A 15,682-nucleotide genomic window follows, 5' to 3' on the forward strand; every position below is an offset into this window, starting at 1 on the left:
TAAAAACTCTTTATTAAAAGTGAAGTTCACCCGTTCACACTAAATGTATTATCTATACCTATATTATAAATGCTCTCTGTGTCTTTCTCTCTTTATTTTGTTTTGTTTTTTTTTCTTTTATGAAATTTGAGAGACCTTGACTATAAAAACCAAACTCATTGGTTGACTCATTCTTTCTTAGCCATTCACGTAGCAGTCACTCACTCAAATATCATGGTTAGGCCAACCCATCATATTTAAAGTGTCAGATGAATGTGTGTGAAAGAAATAAATTCTGATCATACATTTAAAATATTTGATTGAAATTATATTTAATCAAATTAATTTTTACAGTTAATTCTTTTAATATCTTTCTAGTTTGCACTTTTTCAGGTTTCTAATAATACCAAATCTTGTGTTAAGTATATAATAGAAGTTCTTCATTATTAATACAATTCAAGCTTTTATATACAATATATATATATATATATATATATATATATATATATATATTATCGAAACCCAAATAAATTTAAAAATCAAACTTCTATTTATTATTCAAAATAAAATAATTTGCAGAAAATTTAGTTTCTAACACACACTTCTCAAACTTTCTAGGCTTTCGTCCTCATATTATGGACACCAGAAAAATAAAATAAATGAAGACTCCTAATCTATAAATACTTAAAAGTCCAAAGATATATATACTTTATTATAATATACTGTATTATATACAAATGTATTTTTCTCATAAATACAACGAAATATATCAAATTTATAAAAGTTTTACTCCTAATATACAAATATATATTACATAATAATACATTGTATTGATATCTTTTTTATCAAAATACTGTAAGTGAAAAGGCGTTTGATAATTTTGTTATTTTTAATGTTTGGATAAATTAAACTTTTAAAATTGAAAAAGTTTTGGAGAATTCTAGACGAAGAAGCTAAGACGCCATTACAAAAATTAAATTGTTTTCTCATCTTGTCTTTTGGCGTCACTATTTGCATGTTTGAAAAAAAATTCATTCTTCTCTAATTAAATTTAACCTACTTATTCATTTCAAATTATAAGATAAGATTAAGATTATTTTACACGAACTCTTAATTCCTAGTTTATTTTATGTGTTAGAAAATTAGTACACAATATAAAAATTTAGAAAATGACATTTAGAATTGATAATGAATTAAAAATAGTCAGATTTGATTATTTTAATATTAAAAGGTTTTAATATAAATAATTTTGTTATAGATGAGTTTTATTATTTTAAAACACACTGTCTCGTTAGAAATTACTCTTTTAGAGTTTTTTTTGTAATTCGCTCTAGGAGTTTTCTTTCTTTATTCATTTGTTTAAAAATTAAAGAGTGCTTGAGTGATCATCAGGATGAGATTTTCAAGTTTATCTGATCAATTTATCAGATAGAGTAAGTTAGTATTTTGTTTCTCTCTTTGGTCCATTTTGTTCTTCTTTTGCATGCATTCTTTCTATGGTTACATTTGGCGTTTGACTCTTCTATATGATTATTTGTTGATTAGTAGTCCTAACAATATACTTTAATCGTGTTTTTGTTGTTTGTAGGAGTATATAAGACTTCTTGTGCGTTTGGATATGTTTTTGGCCTTTTAGACCAATTTGGTCATCTGTTAACTAAGGGAGGCTAACTACCACTTTTAGATGTTGTTGATGCTTTGATATATTGTGATGTATGCTTGATTTGGCCTGAAATTAATGTTTTAGTATGTGGAGTTGTTCTTGGATGTATGCTTAATTTGGTTGAAATTGACGTTGATTTGAGGAATTCAGCATCTGGTTACTTAAAAAAATTAGTATTCATTTTGAGTTCTAAAACTGTTTTTGAATCATGTATTGAGTTAAGAATACCAATTTGGTCATGTGAACAAGTTTCTAGATTCCCAATTCACAATGTTGAACTTGTTGATTTTAGGTATGGCATTGAGCAACACTGATGTTGTATTGAGTGCAAGATTGGTAGTGAGGATCAAGGAACATTTCAGCTCCAAGCTGTTGAGCCCAGGTTTATGTCGCTGAGCGGTGACAAGGTATCGCTGAGCACCAGTTATCATTACAAGTTTGGAGCTATTTTCTCACTTTTTTCACAGAGAGACAAGAGTATCTCACTCAGCGAGCAAAAGTGCGAGAACTTTGGCGCTAAGTGACCAGATCTGGCATTGAGATCTTTACCAAGAGTTTCTACGTTGAGCGTTAGTCTGGACACTAGTGTGTTGTTCTATGATTGTATGATCATTTGATTATTTGAAGTAGTTTACCATGAGTTATATGTATGTTTATTATGAAATTTGTGATGCTTCATGGGTTGATAACATAATTGTGAGTATGTATGCCATTTATTGCTCAATGCCATATCAATACTCCTCAACACCATTAGGTTAAAACACATACAAAACTCTCTGTCAAACCACTCCTTAGCTCAATTTTCCACTGTCCAACGCTACATACATATATATATATATATATATATATATATATATATATATATATATATATATATATATATATTTATATTGTTGATAAAAAAACTAATAATAATGAAATCAAAAATAATGTATAACTAGTTCACAAACTTAAAATTTTTAATCTTTTTAGTGTGCCCATTTTATGGATTAGAGAATTAGCTTATCATTTGCAAAGACAATGCTATTCTGTCCATGCGTGCAAGCAGAACTCACATAATAGTATGTTGTGTGCATACACGGTGACAGAACGCTCTGTCTTCTGTCTCCCAAATTTAAATTTCACCAACTTAAGTCTGACCTATCACAGCATACATTGATGGAATCCACAAAAGGTGAAGTGGTAACCTTCATATTTTGACTAATATGCTACCATTGTAAATGAGAGCATTGATATTCTTGCTAAGTGAAAAACACAGTTCCATTTGCATTTGATGGTTTAGACGTATGCAGAAAATAAGGAGAAAATAACTTAACCATAAATGTACGGATAATCATAGTGAATCAAGAAATTAGGATGGCATACTCTAGCGTAATTGGTTTTATTAATATAGTGATAGGTATGCTAAAGATGACATACCCTACAGATAAAGAAGTATTTGCACTCCAATCTGAAGGGTAGTTGCCTAATTCAGAAAGACCCTACAGAAGAACAAAATTATAGATCGATATCCCTCTCCTTTCGGTGAATATATAAGTTATAACATGCAGCCTATGGAAATCATAGTGACTGCAGAGTGGCATAACAATTTCTACAAATCAGAGAACACTCTACATTGTGTTTTCTTTTTTACACAGTATTTTTTTCCCTTTTTCACTTTTTTTTTTCTTTTCCTTTTCACTTCTTTTGTCGTTTGTAGAGTCTCATTTTGTTTTGTTTTTCTATACAAATGTTAAAATAAATTAAATTAAAATGAGGTTAAAAATGCTACACCCGAAATTTCCAGAATATTATCTACAAGCAATCTATATAAACATCATTGGAACAAGCAGCTAAAACTACAATACCAATAATGAGGCAAATAGTCAAATTATAACAATTTGGAATGTATTAAATACGTTCTAGAAACTAATTCCTGACACACCTTACTCTTGTGGTTCTTGAAATTAAATTCCAAAAATGGACAATTTTGGAAAAATACATTACAAAAAGAGGGATAGTGTTTGGTACAAACAAAGTCCCACATAAGATCAAATAAGAAATAGACATGAGTTTATATACATAAGATACCTTGGTAAGAGACCTTCTAAAGTGGTACTAAAAGAAAATTCGTGATGGCTTAACTCAAAGCGATGAATTTTGATTAATAACAATTGAAGACTATCTTGTTTTCAAAAAAAGGGCAAGGACATTGAGGAAAATAGAGATTAAAGTTTTATAAATGCTAAATCAGTCATATTTTCTGGTTACTTGCAGAAAAACTTATCAGACCTCTTAGGAATTAATCTAAAGTACTCTCATGGTCTCAGTCTTAAATAACTTAATAATTTATCAAATTCTTATCTTACATGTATGATTTTTATGCTAAAATTTCTAATAGGAGAACAATATTTTATTTCACATTCTCTTCTAACCCCCATCTTATGTAAGTATGATTGGAACTTACTTTTGAATCAAATTTAGCATGAAAAGAAAACATGAACACTGCCTCTACTATGAAATACACAGAAATTGACTTGCTCTTTCTACTAGTATTAATAAGAGAAAATAATATAATAAATTTTGTGTTGAACCTTGCACTAGCTTTTAAGCAATCCAATAGTAAGTACTATAAGGTGTGGTTCAAATACTCAAAATACTCGGCAGACATCTCAGCAAAGAAGAAATATGCTAAAAGTAGATTAGCATTAGGACACTTCTATGTTAACTCAACGATGTAACAAATGTATAAAAAAATATACGTTGACAAAAAGATCTTTCGAACGAAGATAATAGAATTTTTCATATTCAACAGAGTTCCGATGGGTGTCTCTAGACTTTTAATTATTATTTAAATTGGCATAACTCAAGCGATGAACTAAAACATATAGGTTCGACCAAAAATTTGATGTTGCAGGAAATACATGCTTGAATGTTTACTTACTTTTTTAATACTTTATTAAAATGTGATGTGAAACATTCTAAGCAGTAGATATATAGACAGTTATTTTGTGATCGAGCAGTTTGCCTGTTTTGATCTTAAGATTTGTTTGTCTCTAAGGACTTCCCTGATTATGCTCTTAAAGGTAACGAATTACAGGAAGCTGTAAAATGCAGTCGTAATTGGATGGAAATGGAGGTAATACTGAACAATACTCGTAAACAATTGAAGATTATCATGTATGAAACAAAATTGACATTTTTTTATAAAAGTTAGCAAGCACAATGAAGAAAATAGAGATTAAAGTTTTATACGAGCTAAATCAGTCATATTTTGTGGTTACTTGCAGAAAAATATATCTGACCTCTAATTTAAATAATGTTCTCATATTTGAAAATAAATCAACCAATACATAAATGACCTAAAAATTTAATCAACTATGCATCAAAGGCTTGCAATTGAGTTTTTGTTGTAATATTTCATTCAAATCAATATAAAACAAGTCTAACATACTTAAAAAGCTCAGATTGGAAATGGTGCATCAACGTTGAAAGAGAGCTTGGAGAGTGTGAAGGCAGTGAAACAATTGGGATAGGTTTGCACCTCCCAAATCAAGATACTCAAGCTTCAGAAGCCTCGACAACTAGTCAACATTTCTAGTTGAAAAAGTTTGATAAACAGAATAACCCCTATGAAGATCAAGGTATATGGAGTTGAAGAGATTTTCCAATCGAGAGGGAATTGGCATACCTCCTTTTTCTGGCCAAATGAATTAATGTGGTCATTGTCCCAACAAAAGAAGGAATTGGCATACCTCCTCCAACTGGCCAAATGTTGCTCAGGGCAAGATAGCGAAGCTTTGAAAGACTTGACACCCAATCAATATTGTCAGTAAACCAAGTTTCGTCACTTTGAAGGTCAAGATAGAGTGAATCGGAAAGATTTCCGATCTGAGAAGGAAGGGTCCCTATGATTCCGGCATTAGAAAGGTTGAGGTGAGTTAAGGAAGTGATTGTTGCAATGAAAGAAGGGATCGGAATAGTTTGAAAAAGATTGTCTCTGAAATCTAAGTAATTGAAATGCTTAAAATCATAAACCAAACAAGGGTTTATCTCTCCACCATACCCTTCTTCCAATGCTTCTTCGAAAACTTCTTCGTTGAATGGATAACCTACACTCTCATCGGAAGAAGGAAATTGAATGCTAAAGTGAAGCTGGGCCTCACCGGATGTAATGTTGTTCCATTGACAGCGATTGGAATTCCGAGAAGAAAGTCGATTTGAAGAATGTTTGAGATGATACTTTAACTTCAAAAATGACTCTCTCTCTTCTGGGATGTACACTGCTATCTCTGGGTATGGTGTGCACAAGATTTCAATACGGGAAAACGGACAAAAATGAACAACTAGGATAATACAAATAAAAATGGAGAGATTCATTTTCATGTGTAGATAGAAGCAAAGCAAGTATCTATTTTTATATTAGAAATAAGTGACTGGGTTGTGCATACTAAATTGGCACGCCTTTTCATATTTCCATTTTAATTTTCTATGCAAAATTTTTAAAATCCAATGACGTGTCAAAACCTGTATCATATGTTTTTTTTTCAAATGACGTGTTCATATATATATATGGGTTAAATATGTTTTTGGTCCCTTAACTTGTAGTGAAAATTGGAATTAGTCCCTCTTCAAAACTTTGGTCTAATTTAGTCCCCAAACTTTAGAAATGTGTGAATTTAGTTCTTTTAACTAAATTTTGTTAGGTTTATTTGATGTTTCAAGTGCGTTTCATGATAGCATTTGAGTTGTTTATACCATTTGACACATTTTTGCTTCAATGTTAACTTAGAAATGCATTTGAAACATCAAATAAAGTTAACAAAATTTGGTTAAAAGGACTAAATTCACACATTTCTATAGTTTGGGGACTAAATTAGTCCAAAGTTTTGAAGAGGGACTAATTCCAATTTTCACTAAAAGTTAAGGGATCGAAAACATATTTAACCCTATATATATATATATATATATATATATATATATATATATATATATATATTGGTGGAGTGCCTTTTCATATTTCCACTATCTATCTAACAATTTTAATTTTCTATAGTAAACTTATAAAATCAAATTGCCGTGTCAAAATCAGTATCTAGCAAAGATTATATTTAATTATAATTATTTTTTATCCAATTAAGTTGGCTCTCACGATTATATAATCTACACCAAGCTCAACAGATATAACTTGTTGCCATGAATGATTTGAATAAAATAGATAAATTCCAATCCTTAGTTAGAATTTAAATAGAAACTCACAGGGGATCATTGAAGGCTTAAGGGAGGTCCTCAACCCTCAATATATTTTTTTTCTATACAGGTAATTAATATATAAATTAATTTTTTTTATTTTAGTATATTTTATATATTTTCCATCTGTACAAACTTATATACATTTATCTTATTACTTCTAAAATATTTTTTGGAGATCCGTTGCCGATTTTTCTGATTTTTTTAAATATTTTCAAAATAATTTTAATATATATACCGAATTGAAACTAAGAAATAATTTTTAAAAGAGATAATAATTATGAAATAATAAAATTATATATATATATATATATATATATATATATATATATATATGTATAAAGTCAAATATTTGCATGTTAAGAAATTATATTATTCAACTTATTTATTTTATTTTTTTCTTGCTGTTTTTTTATTTAATATATATTTCATTTCATATTAGATATAAAATTATATTCAAACTCTAACTAACATGATTTTTTCAAGAAATATTTAATAAAAATACCAGTATAAGACTTATAAAAAAAAACTATCTCAATTTGAACAGAAACAATATTATTGTATTTTAAAAAAAGAAATAAACTAAATTGTATAAAAAATAAATATAAAAACCAAATTATACTTTTCTAGATAACACTAATATTATCATGACACAACTTTGAAATAACATGTCAAAAATAAATCAAAATTTTAAAAAATAATTAATACAATTTTATAAGAAATCACAAATTAATACATGACATTGATTTTAATATAGTTTATATAGTGCCAATAGAAAATATCAAATTAAATCACTTTTAAAAAAAAATAGAACCATATGAAAAAATTAGACAATCAACTTAATATTTTTCCAAAAAACTAAGAACAAAATAAATAATTAAACCTTCCTTAATTAAACAATATTATTGTGCTCCTTTAATGATCAATTGACACTTACCGTGTTGAATTGAACAATTGTATAGTAGGACTAATTGATGTTGACGAAGATGCTTGTTTTCTTCTCACATCTTTCTAACTTACTTTGCAAGGTAGAAAAAAATGAGACGGATGAATCACGTCAGATTGAAATAAATAAATAAAAACTAGTACAAAGATTTATCTCTAGTTGGTCTTTCATAGTAATCCATGGGTTAGAAAATTAATCACACTAATCTTATAAAAAGAAGAAAAAAACGATTATAGCACAAAGACTTTGAATTGTTAGTCTTTGCTGTTCTGTCCTTTCTATGGATTGGAAAATTTGGTCAAAGGGAAAAAATATAAATTATAGTGCTGTATTTTACGGGTTAGAAAATTGGTTCCCATGACCATAGAAAAATGGAGGAAATGAAGACATTAGTCATTGTAGTGTGAACATTTAATCGGTTAAAATATTAGCTAATAATAAGGAAACGGAAGAAATAAAACAAACACTTTAAATTCTTGATCTTTCTTCATCTCATCCGTTACAAAATGAGCATTAAATTGACATATATTGTATTTGACATTCATTGAGTCTGTTATTCTTACAACATATATCAATTTATGAGCTTGTTTTTTTTAAATTTTTTGCTAATATTTTCTATCACATGGAAAATCAATATACACGAGAATACACTACAAAATTTCCATAATTTTAGAAGTAATAACAATCCATGAAGAGTGTAAAGGCGATTGATAGTTTTCTTATTTTAATGTTTGGATAATTAAAATTTAAAAAATGAAAAGGTTTTGCTTTTGGAGAATTCTAAAGGATGAAAGCTAAGATGTCATTACAAAACTTAAATTGTTTTAGAAAAATTAAAATCAATTATATGGATTTATTAAGCCTGAAGCCATTAAAAAAACTATCTGAAAACACAAAGTCATTAATTTGTAAACAATTTAAATTTTCTATAGTATAAAATCAGTTTGAGTTGTCAAAGTCCGTAAAATATTTTGTATTTTATTTTAAATATATCAATTTAATAGACAAGAAGAACGTAATTAGATGAGAGACGACCAAAAAATGTATGAAAGGCTTGTTTAAATACATGGATTTCTTATTCCTCGTCCATTTTATAAGTTAGAAAATTAAGGAGACTAATAACATAAAAAGAAAAAAATAGAACTAGTCCAACCCACTTTGTGGGTTATTAAATTATGACATCGTGACAAATAAATGCAGAAAATGAAATAAAAAAGACTTTTAAAGTCCTATCCACTATATGGATTACAAAATTAGAACACCACACATAAATCATAAAAACAAAACTATTTTAGAGATCGAATTATTGATTTTCCTCATGTAATAACCTATTATACGAGAATGTATGAAAGAAAAAACGACAATATATAATCTATTTAAACAAATTGTTAACTTTATTTATCAAAATAATTTTTAGAATTTACTGACTCCTCAAATCACTTTTAATTATTTTATTTAACTTCCTTTTTTTCAAATTAACCAATAATTACTTTTTAAAATTAATATTATAATCTATTTTAAAGACTCTTTATAAATAGTAAAGTTCACACTAAATGTATTATCTCTGCCTTGACTTTAAACACCCAACTCATTGTTTGACACAGTCTTACTCATTCACTTAATAGTCACTCACTCTAATAATATCATTCTTATAGCTAAGATGCAGGAAAGAATAATAAATATACAACTAATACAAATACCTAACTTATACAGATTTTTTTTTATTCTTTTATGCAAATTTTATTTTCATTATCAATTGTTTTAAAATTTTATTTGTGTAAAATGAATATGTAAATTTTAAATTGTCGTTTTCTAATATTTCAATTTTAGTGTCTTACAACTAATAAAATAAAACATTATAAAATTGATAAATAGAATAAATTGTCTAAACATATAAATACATGGTATTAATACAATTATGGTTTAATACCCAATTTTGTCCCAGTTTGGTTCGGAAATCTCAATTTAGTCCCTCGTTAAAAAAGTAATTGTAATGGATCCTTACTTGTACATTTGTGAGTTAAGTTAGTCCCTTCCGTTAAATATAAGCAAACGGAGTTAATGAGATGATGATGTGATAGTAGTTAGTGGTTAGGTGTCAAAATGCAATTGTCTGCGTGCCACCTCCCTCTCAGATCAGAAACCAAGTTTCTTCCTTCTTCTAGACTCACAACAGTGTCTCTACTTCAAACAAAAGAAGCCAAGAAAGCTGCCCTTACCCCTGATTCATCTCCTCTTCTTCAACACAAAACGGAAACCCCCACTTTCTCATGGACAAACAAACACCAGGCCATGGTTTCGCCGACGCTCCCCTCCCACCGGTCGGAGCCACCGGCGATACCGCGTCGTTTCGACCTCAGGCCCCACCGGAACCACAGCCTTCCGCCAAACCGGCCACTGCTTCGTCAACTCCAGCCACCGTGCCACTGCTTCTCCGATCCCGTCTGCTCTCTCCGACACCGGCAACCCAGGGAGGGGTTCGTCTTCATCGCACATCCAAACCTCCACCCGACTGGCAGCCGCGAGCCACCGGAGCCGTCGCCAGTCGAGGCGAAATCTCTCCTCCTCCGTCGCTCGTCGCACGCGGGAAGTTCTCTCCCTTCTCCATCCATATTCGCCGCCACCACAGAGGCAGAAACTGCCGTCACCGAGGCTGCCGCGATGGGCTCTCCTATTTCTCTTTCAAGGGTTCTTTCGTCTCCAGCATCACCACCGAACGGAAGCATTCTTCCCTCTCTTTTTCTCATTTTTTTAATTTATTTACTGATTGATTTGGCATTGATTGATTTGATGTTTTACTGGGATTGAAAATGACGAGTGTGTGTTGTGTACATCTAAGTGTGAGGGGTGAATGCTGGATCTGTTCTGCCCTGTTCTGCGAGTGAGGTGAAGGTGGGTGTGTGAGGGTGTACGGTAACGGCTGGGGATGCGGTTTTTTAGGAGCCAAGAACCTCGGGTTTTCGCCATTTCATATATAAATTTAGGTTTAATACCACGTAAGCACACACACAATTGCGTTTTGACACCTAAGCACTAATTACTGCCACATCATCATCTCATTAACTCCGTTTGCTTATATTTAACGGAAGGGACTAACTTGACTCACAAATCTATAAGTAAGGATCCATTACAATTACTTTTCTAACGAGGGACTCAATTGAGATTTCCGAACCAAACTGGGGACAAAATTGGGTATTAAACCTACAATTATCTATAAAAACAATAACCGTAATAATGAAATATATTTAAAACAATTAAGAAAAACTACTGATGACAAGAAAGAATACTCTATATCATCAATGCTCTTCACTAGAGATGTTTCAATACCTACATCTCATCTGCTTATACGAATAAGGCGATTTATAAAAGAAATAAACAAACACATAAAAAAACACCAAAAGAAACAATAGGATAAACTAATGTGTAAAAGAATTTTCATAAATAATTAAATCATCTAGATATACACAAGGTAAGCTAGCTGAAAATATAAATAGTACCAAAACATATCTAATAACATGTCAAAGTTCATCACACAACTTTCACACATTCATACATGAAATTAGACCTTTCTAGACTCTACTGAGCGGCTCTTCCGAGTTATCAATCATATCAATGACCACCACATTTCTATGCACCCAAAAACTTTAAATATTTTTTGCTCTTTCGTTACGAGAATTCAATAAGGGTGTGTTCACTTGGAGAAGAGGAATTGGGGGAGAGTGAGTGGATGAATTTGAGGGGATTTGAGGGTGAATTAATTGTTGTTTGTTTGAGTGGATTTGTAGGTAAATGAGAGTGAATTTGGAAATAAAGTTTATGAAAATTAGTGTAGGATTTGATTGATGTGAAGGATAAAAAAAATTTGTTTAATTGGTAGAAATTGAATATTACCAAAATTTCCTTAGTTATTAATGTAATATAAAATGATAATTGTTAATGTTATATTTAACTGTAGAAAAGTTTATAAAGAGTAAAATATTAAAATTAATTATTATTTATTATTATTATTGTTTTTTATCATTTATATTATTATTATCATTATTTATTATTATTATTATTTGTTATTATTATTATTACTATTATTATTATTAGTTATTATTATTATTTATTTATTATTATTATTACTATTATTAGTATTATTATTTAGAGACGATATTTTATTCTTTATTTATTATTATTATTATTCTAAACAAAGAAAAAACATCACCAGTAAATTATTTAAAAGGTACAGGGTAATATAGTAAAAGGGTTTAAATCCCTCCAAATTTGTGCTAATATGGAGAGATGAAAGTGGATGGCAATCCCGCAAATCAGTCCGTGCTTTTCATTGCAAATCAATTCAAGTGAACATGAAATCACTCTTAATTCCATCCTTCTCAATCCAGTGGAATCTGTTCAAGTGAACATATCCTAAAGTTATATTTAAACGGACAAAAAAGTTATATTTAAATGTTTTATTAACTCTTTTCTACACTTTAAATGTGTTTTTATTTACATGGATTTCTTATTCCTCGTCCATATTATAAGTTAGAAAATTAAGCACACCAAAAAGATAAGAAAGAAAAAAAATGGAAGTAGTCCAACCCATTTTATGAGTTATATGTAAAATCTTAAAATAAAACGGACTAAATTTAAAAATTCAAGAGGTAAAGTTAAATATTGAGAAAGTACTTGAATCCAAATCCAAATGTTCACAAAGTACTTGAATCGTGATATTGAGAAAGAAAGTAGAGTTTTTTATAATGCCTTGGAATCTTGCTATTGAGAATTAAATTATAACCATCTATAAATTTGAATACGAATATCTTATCTAAAAGCCAAGCAACTCATTAAATACGTTGCTCCAATTCTTTTCAACAAGAGATCAACCTGGTTCAAATTAAGTTCACACTATGAAATTAACTTGTTGATCTTCATAGACGAAATTAACTATAATTAATGTATAATAAGTTAAACATGTAGATTCTTTAGCTTTGAAATCCAATAGTAATTTAAATAACACTCACATTTCAAAATAAATCGAACAATACAAAAATAACCTGAAAATTTGAACAACTATATACATAACAGAATAATCTAAATTAACTTCCATGTTTTATAATAATTTTATTTTTCACCACATTAGATATTTTTTAAAATTAATATTATAATCTTTAAATAGTCAAGTTCACATTAAATGTATTATCTCTATCTTGACATTAAAAACCCAACTCATTGTATGACCGAGTCTTAGCCATTTCCTTAATAGACACTCACTCAGGAGAGTCATTTCCTCCACCATCACATTACTTTCTGGACTTTCTCATTCCTCTTATGTCTTTCAGTAATATTAACGGATATGAATATACGTTAGACTCTTAAACGGATGTCAACATCTATATACGGATATCGATATCATTGAAGGATAAACGGATCTCAATATCCGTTTAAGAGAATAGAAGGTAGTGGGAAAATTAAAGAAAATGTGCATCGAAAAGTTGTTTGAAGGATAGGAGAAAATAGAGAGAAGAGTGAGGGAGAGGGAGAAAAAAGAGGGTATTGATAGAGGGGGAATCTGAGAAGGGTGGTGCACTAGGGCTTGGTGGCAAGTGGTAGAGGAGGCATAACCTAGCATTTGTAAAAAGATCTTGAGGAGGGATGTTCATGTAAGGTGAAGAAGTGGGAAGAGAAGAGGTGGCCATGGAGGAAGGAGGGGGTTGGTTGAGGGTGCACGGTTATGTGCCTTTTGGATGTCAATATTGAATCTTAAAATATTATAAAAGTAGCAGTATAATCTACCTGATACATTGAAACCCTGTTAAGAGTTACAAATAGAGAAAAAAAATTGCTTGTTATTTATATTTGATCCATAATTTATAATTTTCAGTTTTTGGTTCTTATCTAAGATTTTTTCTTAAAAAAAAATATGCAGCTCACTTTCTGATTTTGGTGTTCTTGGATTTAAAAGTTTGGTGATTTTGCTAATGGTGCCCATGTGATATTTGACAATTTCTTGACATCTAACGAGGCTAGTGGCTCCGTGGCCTTGTTGTATTACTTTCTCATGATTATGATGGTCAGGTTCAGAGTATTCAAGTTATCTTCTGCAGATCTCTGCAGCCATGGTGGTACACTCGTTGACATTTAAGATAGACAGAAAGATAAAGAAATGGACAGAAGGGAAGTGTATGATCTTTTTAGAATAAAAAAAAGGTTTAATTGTTTCCTTTGTCCCCAGTTTGGTTGAATTGTGTCAAATTCATCCTCATTTTTAAAAAAGTTTCATTGTCGTCCTCACGTGGTATAAAAGTGTCAATTGAATCCAAACATAGAAAAAATTTGTGTCAAAGTAGTCATTTTTCCTATATATCTGTGTCTTCCTTTCATATGTCACTTCTCTGGAGCTATGAAAAGCCTTAAATTGGATAAGGTAAAATGAATATCTGTACTTGATTGTATGAAAGGAAGACACATAGATATAGGAAAAATGACTACTTTGACACAAATTTTTTCTATGTTTGGATTCAATTGACACTTTTACACCACGTGAGGACGACAATGAAACTTTTACACCACGTGAGGACGACAATGAAACTTTTTAAAAAATGAGAATGAATTTGACACAATTCAACCAAACTGGGGACAAAGGAAACAATTAAACCTAAAAAGAAATAATGAAAGGTGTAAAAAGCATTTGGGTGGTAAAAGGAGCAACTCTCCTCACTCAAATATCATTGTTAGGCCAACCCAACACCTTTAAAGTTTTTATCGTATGTGGTGGAATAATCTAAGATGTAGGAAACAATAATAAATATACAACTCAAACAAATACCAACTTATAAAGATTTTTTTTTTCATGAAAACTTTATTTTCATTATCAATTCTTTTAAAAATTTATTTATATAAAATAAATGTGTAAATTTTATATTTGTGATTTTCTAATATCTCGATTTTAACAACTTATCAAATAAGTCATTATAAAATTAATAAACAAAATAAATTGTCTCAACATATAAATACAAATATTAATACAATTATTATAAAAACAACAATCGTCATAATACAATATATCTAAAAATTAAGAAGTACTAAAAGAAAAGGAAGAGCATTTGCAGTATCATCAGTGTCCTCAACTAGAGATATTTCAATGAATGCACCTCATTTTTTTACACAATAAGGTAATCATTCCAAAATAAACAAATAAAAGTAAAAGAAATAAAAAAAAACATAAGAGTAAATTATAATATATAAAAGAATTTTCATAAATAATTAAATCATCTAGATACATGTAAGCTAGGTGAAAATATAATTAATAGTACCAAGACACAAGACACCTAATAACATGTTAAAGTCATTACACAACTTTAACACGTTCATATATGAAATGAGACTTTTTTTAATCTCAATTTATTCAAATTGTAATGGTAATACACTATTCTGCGGGGGTAATACACTACTCTGCTGGGCGGCTCTTCCGAGTTATCAATCATATCAATGACCACCATATTTGTATGCACCCAACCACTTTAAAGATACTCTTTCATTACGAGAATTCAGTAAAGTTATATTTAAACAGACAGAAAAAGTTATATTTAAATGTTTTATTAACTCTTTTCTACACTTTAAATGTGTTTTTATTGTACATGGATTTCTTATTCCTCGTTCATATTATAAGTTAGAAAATTAAGCACACCAAAAAGATAAGAAAGAAAAAAAATGGAAGTAGTCCAACCCATTTTATGAGTTATCAAATTAGGATATTCTTAGAAGAACAAAATGTAGAAAATGAAACCAACTATATTTATTTCCCTCATGTAATCTATTATATGAGAATGTATGAAGGAAATAAACGAGAATCATATATTTAAACAAGTTAACTTTATTCA

At 29.5% G+C, this 15,682-nt stretch overlaps 1 protein-coding gene across 1 annotated transcript; it reads right to left on the bottom strand.

The window, feature by feature from the left end:
* Positions 1-4,905: 4,905 nt before the first annotated feature.
* LOC148199668 (uncharacterized) lies at positions 4,906-6,043 on the bottom strand. Its single transcript, XM_088111864.1, has one exon. The coding sequence runs from the start codon at positions 6,005-6,007 to the stop codon at positions 5,261-5,263; it is 747 nt and encodes a 248-aa protein (XP_087967990.1). The 5' UTR covers positions 6,008-6,043; the 3' UTR covers positions 4,906-5,260.
* Positions 6,044-15,682: the final 9,639 nt, after the last annotated feature.

This window comes from Vigna umbellata, chromosome 4 (genome assembly GCF_029865625.1).
Source record: "Vigna umbellata cultivar VRB3 chromosome 4, Vumbellata_1.0, whole genome shotgun sequence".
Taxonomy (NCBI): domain Eukaryota; kingdom Viridiplantae; phylum Streptophyta; class Magnoliopsida; order Fabales; family Fabaceae; genus Vigna; species Vigna umbellata.

Excerpts from the sequence above, each read along its gene's own strand:
- LOC148199668 (XM_088111864.1), bottom strand. The coding sequence starts at position 6,007 with ATGAAAATGAATCTCTCCATTTTTATTTGTATTATCCTAGTTGTTCAT.